Source organism: Benincasa hispida, chromosome 11, assembly GCF_027475165.1.
Source record: "Benincasa hispida cultivar pf3 chromosome 11, pf3_genome.v1.1, whole genome shotgun sequence".
NCBI lineage: Eukaryota > Viridiplantae > Streptophyta > Magnoliopsida > Cucurbitales > Cucurbitaceae > Benincasa > Benincasa hispida.
The window spans coordinates 88,020,463-88,035,049 of NC_143488.1; the positions used below are offsets into that span (position 1 = coordinate 88,020,463).

The 14,587-nt window shown below is 35.6% G+C and overlaps 1 protein-coding gene across 1 annotated transcript; it reads right to left on the reverse strand.

Moving 5' to 3' along the window:
• Nucleotides 1-4,577: 4,577 nt before the first annotated feature.
• LOC120089767 (uncharacterized) lies at nt 4,578-8,048 on the reverse strand. Its single transcript, XM_039047157.2, has 5 exons — nt 7,738-8,048; nt 7,577-7,626; nt 5,844-5,967; nt 5,504-5,611; nt 4,578-5,385 (listed from the first exon to the last, which is right to left on the reverse strand). Exons 1-5 carry the CDS (start codon nt 7,982-7,984, stop codon nt 4,763-4,765), a joined length of 1,152 nt encoding a protein of 383 aa, XP_038903085.2. The 5' UTR covers nt 7,985-8,048; the 3' UTR covers nt 4,578-4,762.
• Between the last annotated feature and the right edge of the window lie 6,539 nt (nt 8,049-14,587).

Below are 14,587 nucleotides of genomic sequence, written 5' to 3' on the forward strand. Positions count from 1 at the left end.
GACAAGGGTACGGGACAAACAGTAATGAAGAGAATGCTTAAAGATGGACTATATCAGTCAGAAGGTGCAGAAGTCAGCTCAAAGTCAGTAGGGAACGGAGTACTATCGCAACCAGTGCACAAGAATAAAGATCTGTCTGCTCTTAGCATATCTTCGAAGCATAGGTTGTCTAAGGTTACATGGCATAGAAGGCTTGGCCATCCTTCGTAAAAAACACTAGAATTTATTATCAAAGTTTGTAATCTCCCTATGTTATCTAATGAAGAGCTCAAATTTTGTGATTCTTGTAGCTATAGCAAATCACACTCTTTAGCCTTCCCTAACTCTAACTCAAGAGCATTTGCAACCTTTGAACTTATACATACTGATTTGTGGGGTCCAACTCCTCTCTTTTCTACAGATGGGTACAAATATTACACTATCTTTGTTGATGATCACAATAGGTACACATGGATCTATCCTCTGAGGTTAAAAAGTGACACACTTGCAGCTTTTCAACACTTTCTCACCATGATACAAACTCGGTTCAATACACTAATCAAGTCCCTACAGTCGGATAATGGTAGAGAATTTGTCAAGATACACAAAGTCTGTCATCAACTTGGCATTGCCTCCAGGTACACCTGTCCATATACGTCAGTACAAAATGGAAGGGCTGAGAGGAAGCATAGACACATAGTGGAGACAGGGCTAACCCTACTAGCCCAAGCACATCTTCCCTTACATCATTGGTGGGATGCTTTCTTATACTCAACTCTGCTGATTAATGGTCTTCCCACCCCTATTCTAAATGGACAGTCTCCAATGGAAGTGATGTTAAAAAAGAAGCTCAGGTTTGAAGAGCTTCGAATATTTGGGTGTGCATGTTTCCCCTGCTTGAGACCGTACAATTCATATAAGTTGAGCTATCACACAGAGAAGTGCATCTACCTCGGTTCGGCTACGAATCAAAAAGGCTATAAATGCCTCAACCCCAATGGTAGGTTGTTCATCTCGCGGCATGTTGTGTTTGATGAAACTGACTTTCCTTGTCAGGTGTCTTCTTCAGCTTGCAGACCAGCCAAGCAAGCAGTTACTGTCCACCCGGTTTCCTGGCTGCCTCTCAATCAGAACACACCGCACAGTGACTCAATGCCCTCTACGTCCACAACCTCACCCTTATCAATTATTAGAACAACCCACACCCAATCACCAGCTAATAACTCTACAGACAGCCCAACCTTCCCACTTACCTCTTCTGATCGTCTACCCACCAATTGTTTACCCAATGATCGTTTACCCTCATCGTCTAGTGTCCATCCCACTGATCGCCTACCCACCAGTTGCTTACCCAACGATCGCTCACCTAACGATCGTTCACCTATCGATCGTTTATCCAGCGATCGTTTACCCTCATCGTGTAATGTCTAACCCACCGATAATTTACCCAACGATCGTTTACCCACCACCCGCTTACCCATCGATCGTTTACAACCCACTTGTTTACCCATCGATCGTTTATCCACCAATCGTTTACCCTCCGATCATTTACCTCCTGACTCACCATCGCCTACCGCCTAACCCATCAATCGTTTACCTTCATCGTCCACTGCCCAGTCTTCACCCAATACTATCCCACACCCTGTACTTGTATCTACTCATCCCATGATTACTCGAGGAAAGGCAGGCATCTTCAAACCCAAAATACTGTCCTCCCAAACCCACAAAGATTGGTCCCTAACAAAGCCTACACGAGTCAGTGATGTGCTCAAAACCACGCAGTGGAACAAAGCGATGAGTGATGAATTTCAAAGTGATGCGCTCAAAACCACGCAGTGGAACAAAGCGATGAGTGATGAATTTCAAGCACTGATGAAAAATCAGACCTGGACTTTAGTTCCTCCGTCACCGTCGATGAACGTTGTTGGGAATAAATGGGTATTCAGAATCAAATGGAGTCATAATGGCTCCATTCTACGCTACAAGGCACGACTCGTAGCAAAAGGCTTCCATCAAAACCCAGGCATTGATTTCTTCGAGACATTTAGTCCAGTGGTAAATGTATCCACCATCCGGATCGTCATTAGCCTTGTTGTATCCAAAGGGTGGCAGCTGAGACAGTTAGATTTCAATAACGCCTTCCTTAATGGTGTCCTCGATGAAGAAGTTTACATGTGCCAACCGCAAGGATTTGTTCATCCTCAACTACCAAATCATGTCTGTCGCTTACACAAGACCATATATGGCCTCAAACAAGCGCCAAAGGCTTGGAGCAACACACTGAAAACAGCACTATGTAGCTAGGGCTTTCAGAATGCTAAGTATGATACATCTCTCTTCATATATTGGAGCACTTCTGCCTTGATACTCTCACTGGTATATGTTGATGATGTAATTATCACCAGCATTGATCCACGGGTAATCAACAAGCTTGTAACAGCATTGATCCACGGGAAAAGTATGTCGAGGACCTACTACACCGCCTTGACCTTGGAGATCTAAAACCGGCACCCTCTCCGAGTGTTCTATACAAGCAACTCTCCATCTTCGATGGCACTTCTCTTGACAATCCCTATATCTATCGGAGCATCATTGGCGCCCTACAATACTTAACCACCACGAGACCTGACATTACATATGCGGTTAATCATCTAAGTCAGTACTTAAAGCAACCTACGGACGTTCACTGGCAAGCAGTGAAGAGAGTACTAAGATATGTGAGTGGCACTCGACACTTTGGCCTTTACATTCAACATGGGTTCAACCTGTCTGTTTTGGCCTTCTCCGATGTCGATTGGGCAGCCAACATAGACGATCGAAAATCAATTGCTGCTTATTGCATCTTCCTTGGTGGTGATCTTGTCTTCTGGTCCTCAAAGAAACAATTCGTCGTTGCCCGGTCCAGCACAGAGTCTGAATATAGAGCGCTTGCTCATGCCTCTGCAGAAATCATTTGGGTGCAATAACTACTGTCTGAGATTGGTGTCAAGCATAAGTCGGCTCCAGTTCTGTAGTGTGACAACCTTAGCGCCGGTGCTTTAGCCGTCAATCTGGTGTTTCATGCGTGGACCAAGCACATTGAGATCGACATTCACTTCGTTCGTGATCAAGTCCTCAGTGATCAGCTTGATGTTCGTTATATACCATCCTCCGATCAAATCGCTGACTGCCTCACCAAGACCTTAACACACTCACAATTCTTCCACCTTCGATCCAAACTCGGTGTAGTAGAACTACCCTCTCGTTTGAAGGGTGATGTTAAGTATGCCAACACAGCTAGCCACGTCACCAAAAGAAAATCCACTCAGCAGCTCCATCAGCAGTGCAAGACTTCATAAATTACAATCTTACCTCTTTACCAAAAGAATAGGATGGTTACAACAAGTGTCTAACCATTTTTTTGTTGAGTTATTCTTGCATTCCCAAATTAGGGATTCCGTATTGTATAAATACAATACCTATATACATTTCAATATACAAGAAATCATAAAGGAAAAGTTGGCTTGCCACTATCGTGTATCGTCTGTCTGATTGAAACTATCGTTTACCTTTTCTGATACTATCGTCTACCTCCTGACGCTATCGTCTACACGATATCATCTATCGTCTACCTTCTGATGCCATCGTCTACACGATATCGTCTATCTCTTAACGCTATCGTCTACCTCCTTCAGAGGTCATCGTCTACTCCTCTAAATGCTATTGTCTATCTCTTGACGCTATCGTTTACCTTGTCTAAGTGCTATCGTTCGCCTCTTGATACTATCGTCTACCTGTTGACATTATCGTCTACCTCTCTAGCACTATCATTTATTGTCCAATCGTATACCTCTTCAAACGCCAACGAGCACTTCGACTTCCTGTGTGAGTCTGTTGTCTCCTTCAACCTCACTTTCTAACTCTCACGTAGCTAAAAATCTATTTTGTCCATCATTTGAGTGTCTTCAATTTTACCTTTACCTAACTTACATAACACAACTTTTCATACCCACAACTTCAAATGTTCCATTTTATTTTGATGAAAAAGTTATACTTAGAGATTCATAATGAGAGAATTTATTTTCTTCCTTTTTCTTGAGGTCCCTTTGAGACAGCAGGTATGGTGTTTGTTTTCATTCATGTGGTTTATGTTGTTTTCTATTTTTGTTGTTTTTAAGGGAAAAAATTTTGTTGGTTGGGAGGGAAAGGTTGTTTTTAACCCTTTGGTGTAGGAAATGTCTTTCAGGAAGATGCTTTCTGAAAGTAAGAGAGTCTGCAATCAACCAGTGATTGAAAATAAAGTCAAACATCATTTAATTTATTGTATATCAACGTTAGACATGATAACAAACTAGTATGCGGACAATTGCTAATAAAACTGGAGTTTAATATCAACGATATCAACGATATATCGCTGACATGTTAGAAAACAACTCTATAAGTTATCAAACCTCTCATATTACCAATACAACACCAATGTTTCAGTCGGTGTTATAAATATTTTCAACTATGGTTGATGTCATTTTTGCAACTTTTAAAACTTCAGAATGTCTATTTGAGCCTACAGTAATTTCATATGGATACACCTCAAAGAAGGGGGTAAAATAGATTAGTTGAACTGATGGAGAAAGCTAAGCACTCTTCTTTATTTCCAGTCTCCACATTCATTCCATTGACATGGTACATAATACAGAGCTTCCAAAAGCTAGAAGTAAGAGGAATCTTATTTTCAAAGCTACATCAGTAAAAACACATTATGAAAGAGGTTAACAAAAAAAGACTGTCAGGTAAAATAGGATGAAATTCACTTAGTTGAGAACTTGAACAGCATAATGTGATTGTAAGGCTTCTTAGGAGTTACAATGGTTGAAGGAAAATTGTGGTGATTGACTGCATCAGGAAAGCCTTGAGTCTCCAAACAAAGCGCAGCATGAGCTTGGTACACAAATCCTCCCTTCCCTTTTACATCCTTTATATAGTTTCCTGTATAGAACTGCACACCAGGAGCATTTGTCAATAACTCCAACATTCGTCCCGATTTCTTGTCGTGCACAACTGCTGCTTTCTTCAGTTTATATTCCCCGGTGCCATCATCAAGAGCATAGTTTATGTCATAGCCTTTTGGAAGCTTGTTTATTCTGCTTCCAACCGTCCGCGGCTTGAGGAAATCATATGGAGTTCCTTTGACAGGTTCTAACTTTCCAGTGGGAATGAGATAGTGATCGACGACAGTGATATCGGATCCAAAGATCTGAAGACGGTTTGATAGAATATCACCACTGTTATGTCCACCAAGATTCCAGTAGGTGTGTTGAGCTAGATTTACAGGAGTAGGCTTGTTTAGAGCTTTGGCATTCATTGTTAACTTCAGTTGGTTGTTTGCAATGAGTGTATATTTGACAGTCACCAAGAGATCACCAGGAAAACCTGCAGGAAGAAAGGCGAAACAAGCAAGTTTGTAAGAGACGATTCGAACATCCTCAACAGGATCATTCATGATTAAGAGATGGTTAGAATGATTTGCTCATCATCTTTCTATTCTCACCTTCTTCACCATCGAAACTGCGGTAGGAAAAAACGATTTGAGGAGAGCTCCCATCTTTCTGATACTTGGTCACTTTCCATACAACATCACTGAAACCTCTAGTGCCACCTAAGGTTTGTAATCACATATGAGTTAGGTGTCAATGTCGACAGAAATGCCAAAATCTCAAACTTCAGTTGATATTTTGAGAAAAATGATATCACCCCCATCATACCATGGAGATGCTTAGATTTATGAAAATATCAACAAAAACTTACATCATGGTACATCAGTTAACTTGGCCAGAAAAGTTCAGAAATAAACCAGATCAGAAAGTATCAAGTTATGTGAAATAATGTACCATGAAGTGTGTTGTTGCCTTCATTAGCAATCAGCTTGTATAGAACTCCATCCAGAGTAAATTTTGCACCACCGATTCGGTTAGCAACTCTTCCAACAATCGAACCAAAATACGATGTATCATTCTACAAAACGAAGAAAATTTTCATTTGTTATTTGAGTTTAATAAGGAAAGGAAAATTTCCAAAGAGGAAACTCATAGATCAAGGAACACCAAGCTTAAGAAGGATAATATTTTGACCCTATGGCTTTCAAAGATTCAATTTGGTCCCTATGACTTTAATTTTCTTTTAGAGTTTCCATAATTTGGTTAAACATTCTGATAGTTTTATCTCGCATCATTCATAGACATAGTATTACCTTATACAAATTGATAACTCAAGATCTCCTTTATTTTAAAAGAGAGTAAAAATTTTAAGAGAGAACTCAAAGGTCAAAGATCACTTTGCTTCAAAAGGGTTAGCATTTCATTTATCAATGCCTCCTCTTTTTCTGCAGGAGAAGGATTTTTTTGGCTGATCCTATTGAAAAGAATAATATTCCAACTCAAGAAATATTAATTCCTTTAGTATGATATGCAAGCAACATTAGAATGAAAAAAGTAAGAGTGTTAATGACTTCTTAGGAATTAATTAATGTTTAACAAGAGGTCAGAGGCTCCATATGTCTATTATTTTAATTTATTTGTCTACACAATTCATTTTTATTATATTTATCAAATATGTTGAATATAATATTAATTCTAAACAAGCAAAGGTAGGGCACACAGAGCTCCTACTTATTAGCCTGTTTAGGACGTTGACATTTTTTTAAAAAAATATTACAACTATTATAAAGAAAAAACACACACACATATCATGGTAAAACACCTATTTAAAAGGGGGGAAATTGCCAATAGAAAAGATCAAAAGAAGAGTCTAGGTTAAGTTACAAGTTTAGTCCCTAACCTTTTAGTTTATATTTATTTAGTCCCTAAACTTTAGAAGAAGTCTAATAGATATTTGAACTCTCAATTTTATATCCAGTAGATTCCTAAACTTTTTATTTTGCGTTATTATAAGTTCACAACCTATTTTGAATTTTTTTAGAATTCATAGACTTGCTCCATACAAATTGAACTTTCATGTACCTATCAAACATAAAATTCAATTTGATATCTAACAAATCAATACATGATTTAAAATTTTAAATATGTTAAGAATCTACTAGAACGAAAGATAAAAGTTTAGGGACCTATTATGAAAATTAAAAGTTCAAAAACTTATTAGATACAAACATGAAAGTTGAAGGAATAACCTTATAATTTAACTAACTTACACCAACATGTGGGAACATCGTTCTAAAGGAAAGACAAATCACAAACAGAAAAGAACAATCTACAGCCAAAGTTCTCTTTACAGGCATTATCTTTCTACTATCATAGCAAACCTCAATTTGTTTCACCTTAATTGTTGCATCATTCTACTATCAGCACAAACCTCAATTTTTTCTCACTTTAAATATCACATCTTAAAGAATTTGGGCCAGGCTTGTTTAATCATGACAAGGTTATGAGATATTTTTATTCCCTATGGCTTTTTACCTTTCGAAAGATGGAAAATGGAAGCAATTATAAACCAAACAGAAAGCCAGAAACAGGAGTAGAAGTATCAAACTTCACAATCAGAGTGTCCCGTTGGAAAAACAAGGCTCAAAGCAGCTAAAACAAGCCATATGGAAAAAGAAAAACCTCACCTGATACTCCTGAATGGAATCATACCCAAGAACAACATCATCCAACTTCCCTGAATGAAAAAAGAAAAATCCCCCATAAGAGAAAAAGGGAAACAAAATAACAAACACAAGAACGGAAACCTTAAAAACCCCACAAAAAGATGACCAAAATGGGGACAAACCATGCTTGTCTGGGACAACAAGAGACACAATAGTGGCACCCCAGTTGGTGAATTTCACTGAAAGGTCACCTCTCTTAAGCTCAAATATCCCAATCTCCCCTTTCTTCTCATACCCATTAGCAAACCCAAAAACAGATAAAGCAATAACACAGAGCAAAGCAAGGAAAAATTTGGCCATATTTGCCCAAGAGAGAAGAAGTTTTGCCCTCCTCCATATCTGCTTCAGCTGCCTTATAAAGAGAAGCATCGAAATGGAAGAAGAAGAAGAAGAAGAATAAAAATCGTGAAACTGACAGACCCATCTGGCTGGAAAGAGACATGTGAGTGCTGGGTTTGACTTAGAAAACAGAAAAGAGAAAAATTTATTATCATCAAATTGAATTTTGGACGTAGTGGCCCCAACTTTATTTTGCCCTTTCTTCAATGGCAACAAGTCAAAATGTGTCATCTTTCCAATGATTTTTCTTTGGGAAAAGTATATTTTTTACGGGTGATAGATAAGATAAAGTAGAAAGTTTAGTCCTACTTATATTATAAAAATAAGTGATTAGGACCATGTATAACATCATCTTTTCAATGAATAATCATTAGTATTTTAATGATCACTGTGAATTGCTTCAATATAAGAGAAGGGACCAGCTGTAAAATGAATTCTATCTTGCCATAAAAAGTATATTATCCTTTTATGTTAAAGATCCCAAAAATTAGTGTTTAAACTTTATTTCATGGGAATCCTAGATGTTGGAGCATTTAAATTCTCATGTTTATAGTGAATAGATGAATAATAGTTGATTACAGCATGAAAAATTAACCCTATTTAGATAATTGTATATATACAAATCAACCACTAGTGGTCTAATTTGAATAAAAAGAAATTAGATATATCTTAGACATAAATTCTCTTAAAAGTGATGTATAATCATGTTTTGTGAAAATTTGCGGATGTTCTTTATGTATAAAGATAAAATTTACGTTGAACGAATAATGAAAAGATCATATCATATGTAAATAACAAGACTTTTTGGATAAATCTAAAACCAAAATCATGAAGATGATGTCTAATATTTAAAGAAAAAAAAATCTACCTAGTTCATGTTTGGTTAATTTACTAAAATAAAATATTTAGAAGTCCTACAGAAACAAAAAAAAAATATGGAAGGTTTTAAGATTCAAAATAGAATTCAAAACATACTTTTATTTTATTTATTTATTTTAAGATGAAAGAAGAAGAAGAAGAAGAAAAAAAGGAAAATGATGAAGATATTTATTGGGGGGAGGATCATTTTCCTTAGCACATGGGACATAGTTAATTGGACTTTTGAAATTGCTAATAAATATTGACATGAAGTCCTTATGAATTATGATGTGGAAATAGCCAGCTTTAAGATTCTTTTAAATATTAACAAACAGTGTTTAAAAAAAAAAAAAAAAGGATGACTTATCTGCTCACCCATGAAGAGTACATGAATATATATCCTAATGTTTTTTTTTCTTAATACTAGATGATGCAAGTTGTCATGTTTGAAGCTAGATATATATGTTCTATTTAATGTCATTTTTCATGGCACAAAGTTGGGAGATTTTATTATAGACCCAAATTTTTTAAGTTTGTTATTATTATGTGTTAATTAATATATTTAGGTTTAGTTTCATTGGATTCTTCCAGATAATGTTAATTTATTTGATTAAGAAATAGCATTTAAGAATGGTAAGTTGTTTGAATTCTAAATGTTTTTTAGTATCAATTGGGCTTCTTATGTTATCAAAATAAATTACATAAAATTGACCTCTTTATAACATAGAAAAATTGGACCAATAAAATACTTCAAAGGCTAAAAAAAGAGGATCAAGAAGAAGAAGAAGGTAGCAGCCACAATGCAAGGGCCAAAGGCCCACATGGCCCCTTAAATGAAGGGCGAGGTCGAGATGCTTATCCTCCACTTAGGCATGTCTCAGGCACGCATCTGGCTCAGGTAAAATCTTTTGAGCCTAGTTCAACCTCTTCTTATTTGATTCTAAGTCGAAAAATGAGAAACCTTAACACACAACAAATAGAAAAACATCGCTCCAAGAGAGGTATTGTTTGGTGTGAAATAGGTGTCGTTAATTCTATCTTATCCAAAATAAATGAAATTTATTATACTCTAACTACAACTAGAATTAACACGTAGTAATAGCGGAGTAAGAGGTCGATCTCAAGAGAACCGCAATTAATTGGCCTAAAATAGACTACTTAAATTGCAAAATGCTAAAGATTAAATGGGGGTTGTTTGTTTTTAAGAACTAGTAACTAAGTAAAAAGACAAGAATTGATATAGAAAATTTATTGATGAAAGAAATAAGAGATTATGAGATAAGATTCAATTGAAATGAAATCTTGGGGATTTTATGTAAACTAGACAATTCTATCATTGACTTAACAAAAAATCATGCAATTAGATTATTCGATAGTTCATTAAGAATAAATTCCTAATGCCCTAATTAGCTAATTTGACAATTAACCCTAATCTAGTCTTAATTGCTTCCTAAAGACATTTCACAATTAATCCCTAAATTGCATTAAACTCATGGGTTTTCTTAACTATTTTAATCTTGAAATCAAAAATTTGAAAATTCAAGATTGATTGCATGAATGTTCTGAACTAATAGATTCCTTATAGAAAAGAGTAAAAGAAGTCACAATTTCTATCAAGACTACTAATTCTTGCAACCATAATTACAATTTTGTTATAGAACCATGTAATTTTTGCATACAAAAATTGATTGATCTTGTGTCGTCAATTCAATCTTAATTAATTTTATTCCAAATCTCAGCAAGAACATTCAAAAGAAAGTAATTACATGAAAGAAAATAAGAAAAAGTGTCAAGAAAATGTCAATCTACATAATTCCCCAAGAAAAAGGATTACCTACCCATGGATAATGAAATTCTTCAAGCAATCCATTGATAGTTGCATATTGATACAAAGACTGAATAAAAAATTACAAGAATCGCTTTGTAAATTCGAGACCTCTCTCTAAAAAATGGGTTTTTCTTCTTTTCGAAGTTTCTCTCTCTAAAAATAGGTTTTTCTTTTCTTCCAAGTTTCTCTCTAAAAAATTATATCTACAATATATGTTTTGCTAAAGAACTGGACCAAAATTTATATCAGCAGCAAAGCGACGTGAGGCGCGGGGATGAATCAAATCAAAATCTGGAAAAAAGAATGAACGCATCGAGTTTTTGCAGTTTAAAAAGTGAGCTTTCTGTTTTAAACTCGATCCTCGATGCACGATGATGCTTTACTCAATGCTCGACGCTGGTTGGCCTTTACTTGATAGCTTTTACTCGATGAAAAAATGAATAAGAAGAAACTCGATAGTACTCGATGACTCGATGGTTGATTACTCGATGATATTCACTGGCATTTACTCGATGCATTACTCAATGATATGAAATATAGAACACTCGATGCTCGCTAGCCTTTATTCGATGGTATTTGATAGAATTCTGCTAAATGCTCGATGCTCGATTACTCAACAACCTTACTCGATGGCATTCTGGGAATTTATTCGACTCTCTTCAATTTGTTGGTTTTCTTAGTCATTTTTTTTTATCTTTTTGGCCCGGTTTTCTTGTAATGACTCCTAAACTCCTCAGGGATCATTTTACCTACAAAATTAGCAATTAAAGCAAATAATTAACATAATTTTGGGGAAATTAACATAGAAAATATACATCCTTTAAAGACCTAACACCCTTTTTACTTCATTTTTCTATTTAAATATCAAAGCTGGTATGGCAGCCCGTGGTTGATGTTCTAAATCTCGTGAATTTTGTAGTTTGTAATTGTAATGTATAAACAATTTATTTATTTAATATGAGATGTTTTATTCGACATTTAGTAGCACTAACCCACAAAACCAGTAAAATAACATCCGAGATTATTTTCTTTAGCTTAAACATATATATGGAGACATACAGGTGAATCATGTTTAAGTGATAACCTAATTGGCTGTAGTAAATGGATAAGGCATGGTACCTTATTCTTGTGACACTATGAATACGGTTCACTTTGTAGATGTTACCGGTGAAGGTCCTTGAGTGGAAATAGGGATCGGTCTCAAATCCCAATTTTTACAAAATGCACAATTTTACAAAATCATTATACTTTATGCATCAAATTAAAAATTACAACATGTTAATTGGTAAATTGAATAAAATGGAGTTGGTTTAATGTATTTACCGAAATAACTTAATCCTTTTTTGCTAAGACCCGCATAGAAATATGCCACTAATGTGAGTAAAGCTAAAGCAACAGTAGTATTTATTTCATTTGTGAGTGTGGCTAACTCTCCGTGAGGTAACTATATGATTTTTCAAGGTAAAAGAGCCCCTAACATAGAAAAGAGACAAGAATACCTTTGGAGAACTCTTCTTCAAATTCCTTCTCCAAAAAATCACAAACAATCAAGATGGCCACCACCAATTGGTTTCATCTGTATTCTTTGGGATGAGAATCTAAGGAGTTTGTGGGCTCTTAGAATTCTAGGAGAGTGAAAGATGAGATAAGAGATAACAAGGAGATGAAAAAATTGGGAATTTTTCATAACTGTTCTATATTACCTCTCCCCTGTCAAACGAAGAAGAAGATGAAAACTCTCCCAACCACCCACTCACACTACATGAGTTGAAAGAAAATAGAGGGAAGTTATTTCCCTCCCTAAACAAAATTCAAAATTAAATTAAAATAATTTTAATATATATATATATAATAACCAACTTGTTATATGTACATATATGTATATAATTATATGCTATATCATGTATAACATATAACCTATGGTTTAATACTATATCACATACAATATAACCTATAATTTTAATTTTCTCAACAAAGATATTTAATATAAATTCTATTTATATTAAATTTAATTATATGCATCCAATTCACATAATTCATATATGAATCATATTCAAATATTTATTTTCTCTCAAATAAACTTTATATTATAAGGTATCAAATATATTATAGCAATTATATCATATATAATTATATTAAATTAATTATATCACATATAATTAATTTCCTCAATTAATTTGAACAATTCAAATTAATCCAAAATTAATTCTCTTCAATCTCCATTGAGCTACGGAGGGAACCTCATGGACCTGTAGCTTGAAGCTCCAATGGTACTTGAATAATTAATTAAACTTCTTTAATTATATTATTTAACATCCATTAACTGTCGGGCACTAAACTAAAGACCGACAGTTGCACTCTTCGCACTACAAATATATTTTTGTGTCCATTGGATATAACCAGTCAATAGTGCGATGACTATTCACAAATTGCTCGTAAGTACAACTAGGTCAAAATTATCCTTTTGCCCCTGTAGTTACATTTAACTTCTTAAGTATCACTGATCCCTTTAATGAACAATAAGTCATAGTCCAACTATGACTAAACCCCTCTCGGGCTAGAAGAAGGTGTCACGCCACATTATTCAAGCACCGGAATTAGCCCTTAAGGGAGTAATTTATCTATTTTCCCCGACATTAGGGAAGGAGTGAATTCCGTCTTGTGTAGCTGTGTTCTCAGCTCCCAATCAGACAAATCCCTAAAATGGTAGACTTGTTGAGTCAGCGATCTAGCCAGTCTCACTCATACAAATTAGAGGACCGCCTTCACAGGCAAGAGTTCACAACTCACTCAAGATTCAGGTCGGGTCACCTATAGTCATCCTGGTGAAATGTATGTCTCTATTATGAACGGCATTATATAATGAGACTAGTCATTTCGTGGTCCGATCTTATACAAACTCCTTGATATATAATACCCTCGCTCACATGTCTCTACATGAATGATCAGGATCAGATCATTTGTAGCACTTTACAACAATTATAACATCTACAAAACGAGCCATATTCATAGTGTCACAAGGATAAAGTATCCAGCCTTATCCATCTACTACAGACTGTTTAGGTTATCACTTCAACATGATCCGCCTATATGTCTCTACATACATTCTACATACATGTTTAAGCTACAGATGATAACCTTTGATGTTAGCTTATTGGTTTGTGGGTTTAATGCTACTAAATGTCAAATAAGACATATCATATTTTATTAAATAAATAAAATGTTTGTACAATACAATTACAAACTATAGGATCGTATGAGATTTAGGGCATCAACCCCAACAAACTCCCACTTATCCTAAAACTAGTAGCGTGTACAATATACAAGTCATATACAAGTACACAAAGCAATAAACTAGGGCATAACACGCACCCAATGCAAAATCTCCAACTTGCCCTAGACTAAATATAGCATATCCCGTAGACTCATACTCTGCAGATGACCCTCAAACATCTTAACCATGAGGGTCTTTGTAAATGAATCAGCAACGTTGTGCTCCGAATCTATCTACTTAACGATCATATCCCCTCGATGCACAATCTTTCAGATGAGATGATACTTATGTTTTATATGTTTCCTGCGCTTGTGACTCTAAAGCTCTCGGGAATTAGCCACAGCACCATTATTATCATAATAAAGGGTGATGGGCTTTGACATGTCTAGAACTACTTTCAGATCAATCAGAAATTTCCTGAGCCATACGACTTTCTTAGCGGCTTCACAAGTCACTACGTACCGAGCCTCTATGGTGGAGTCAGTAATACACCCCTATTTGGTGCTCCTCCAAACTACTGGTCCTCCGTTAAAAGTGAACATTGATCCTGATGTGAATTTCCTAAAATCCTTATCAATTTGGAAATCAGAGTTCGTGTATCCTGTAAGAATCAAATCCTTAGAACCATACACGAGTATGTAGTCCCTCGTTATCCATAGATACTTGAGGATGT

Bases quoted from the DNA above. Each gene is read 5' to 3' on its own strand.
- LOC120089767 (XM_039047157.2), bottom strand. From the start codon at position 7,984: ATGCTTCTCTTTATAAGGCAGCTGAAGCAGATATGGAGGAGGGCAAAA. The intron at 5,968-7,576 runs GTGAGGTTTTTC...TTCGTTTTGTAG, and splicing joins ATTCCATTCAGGAGTATCAG to AATGATACATCGTATTTTGG. The intron at 5,612-5,843 runs GTACATTATTTC...TACAAACCTTAG, and splicing joins AGGCAACAACACACTTCATG to GTGGCACTAGAGGTTTCAGT.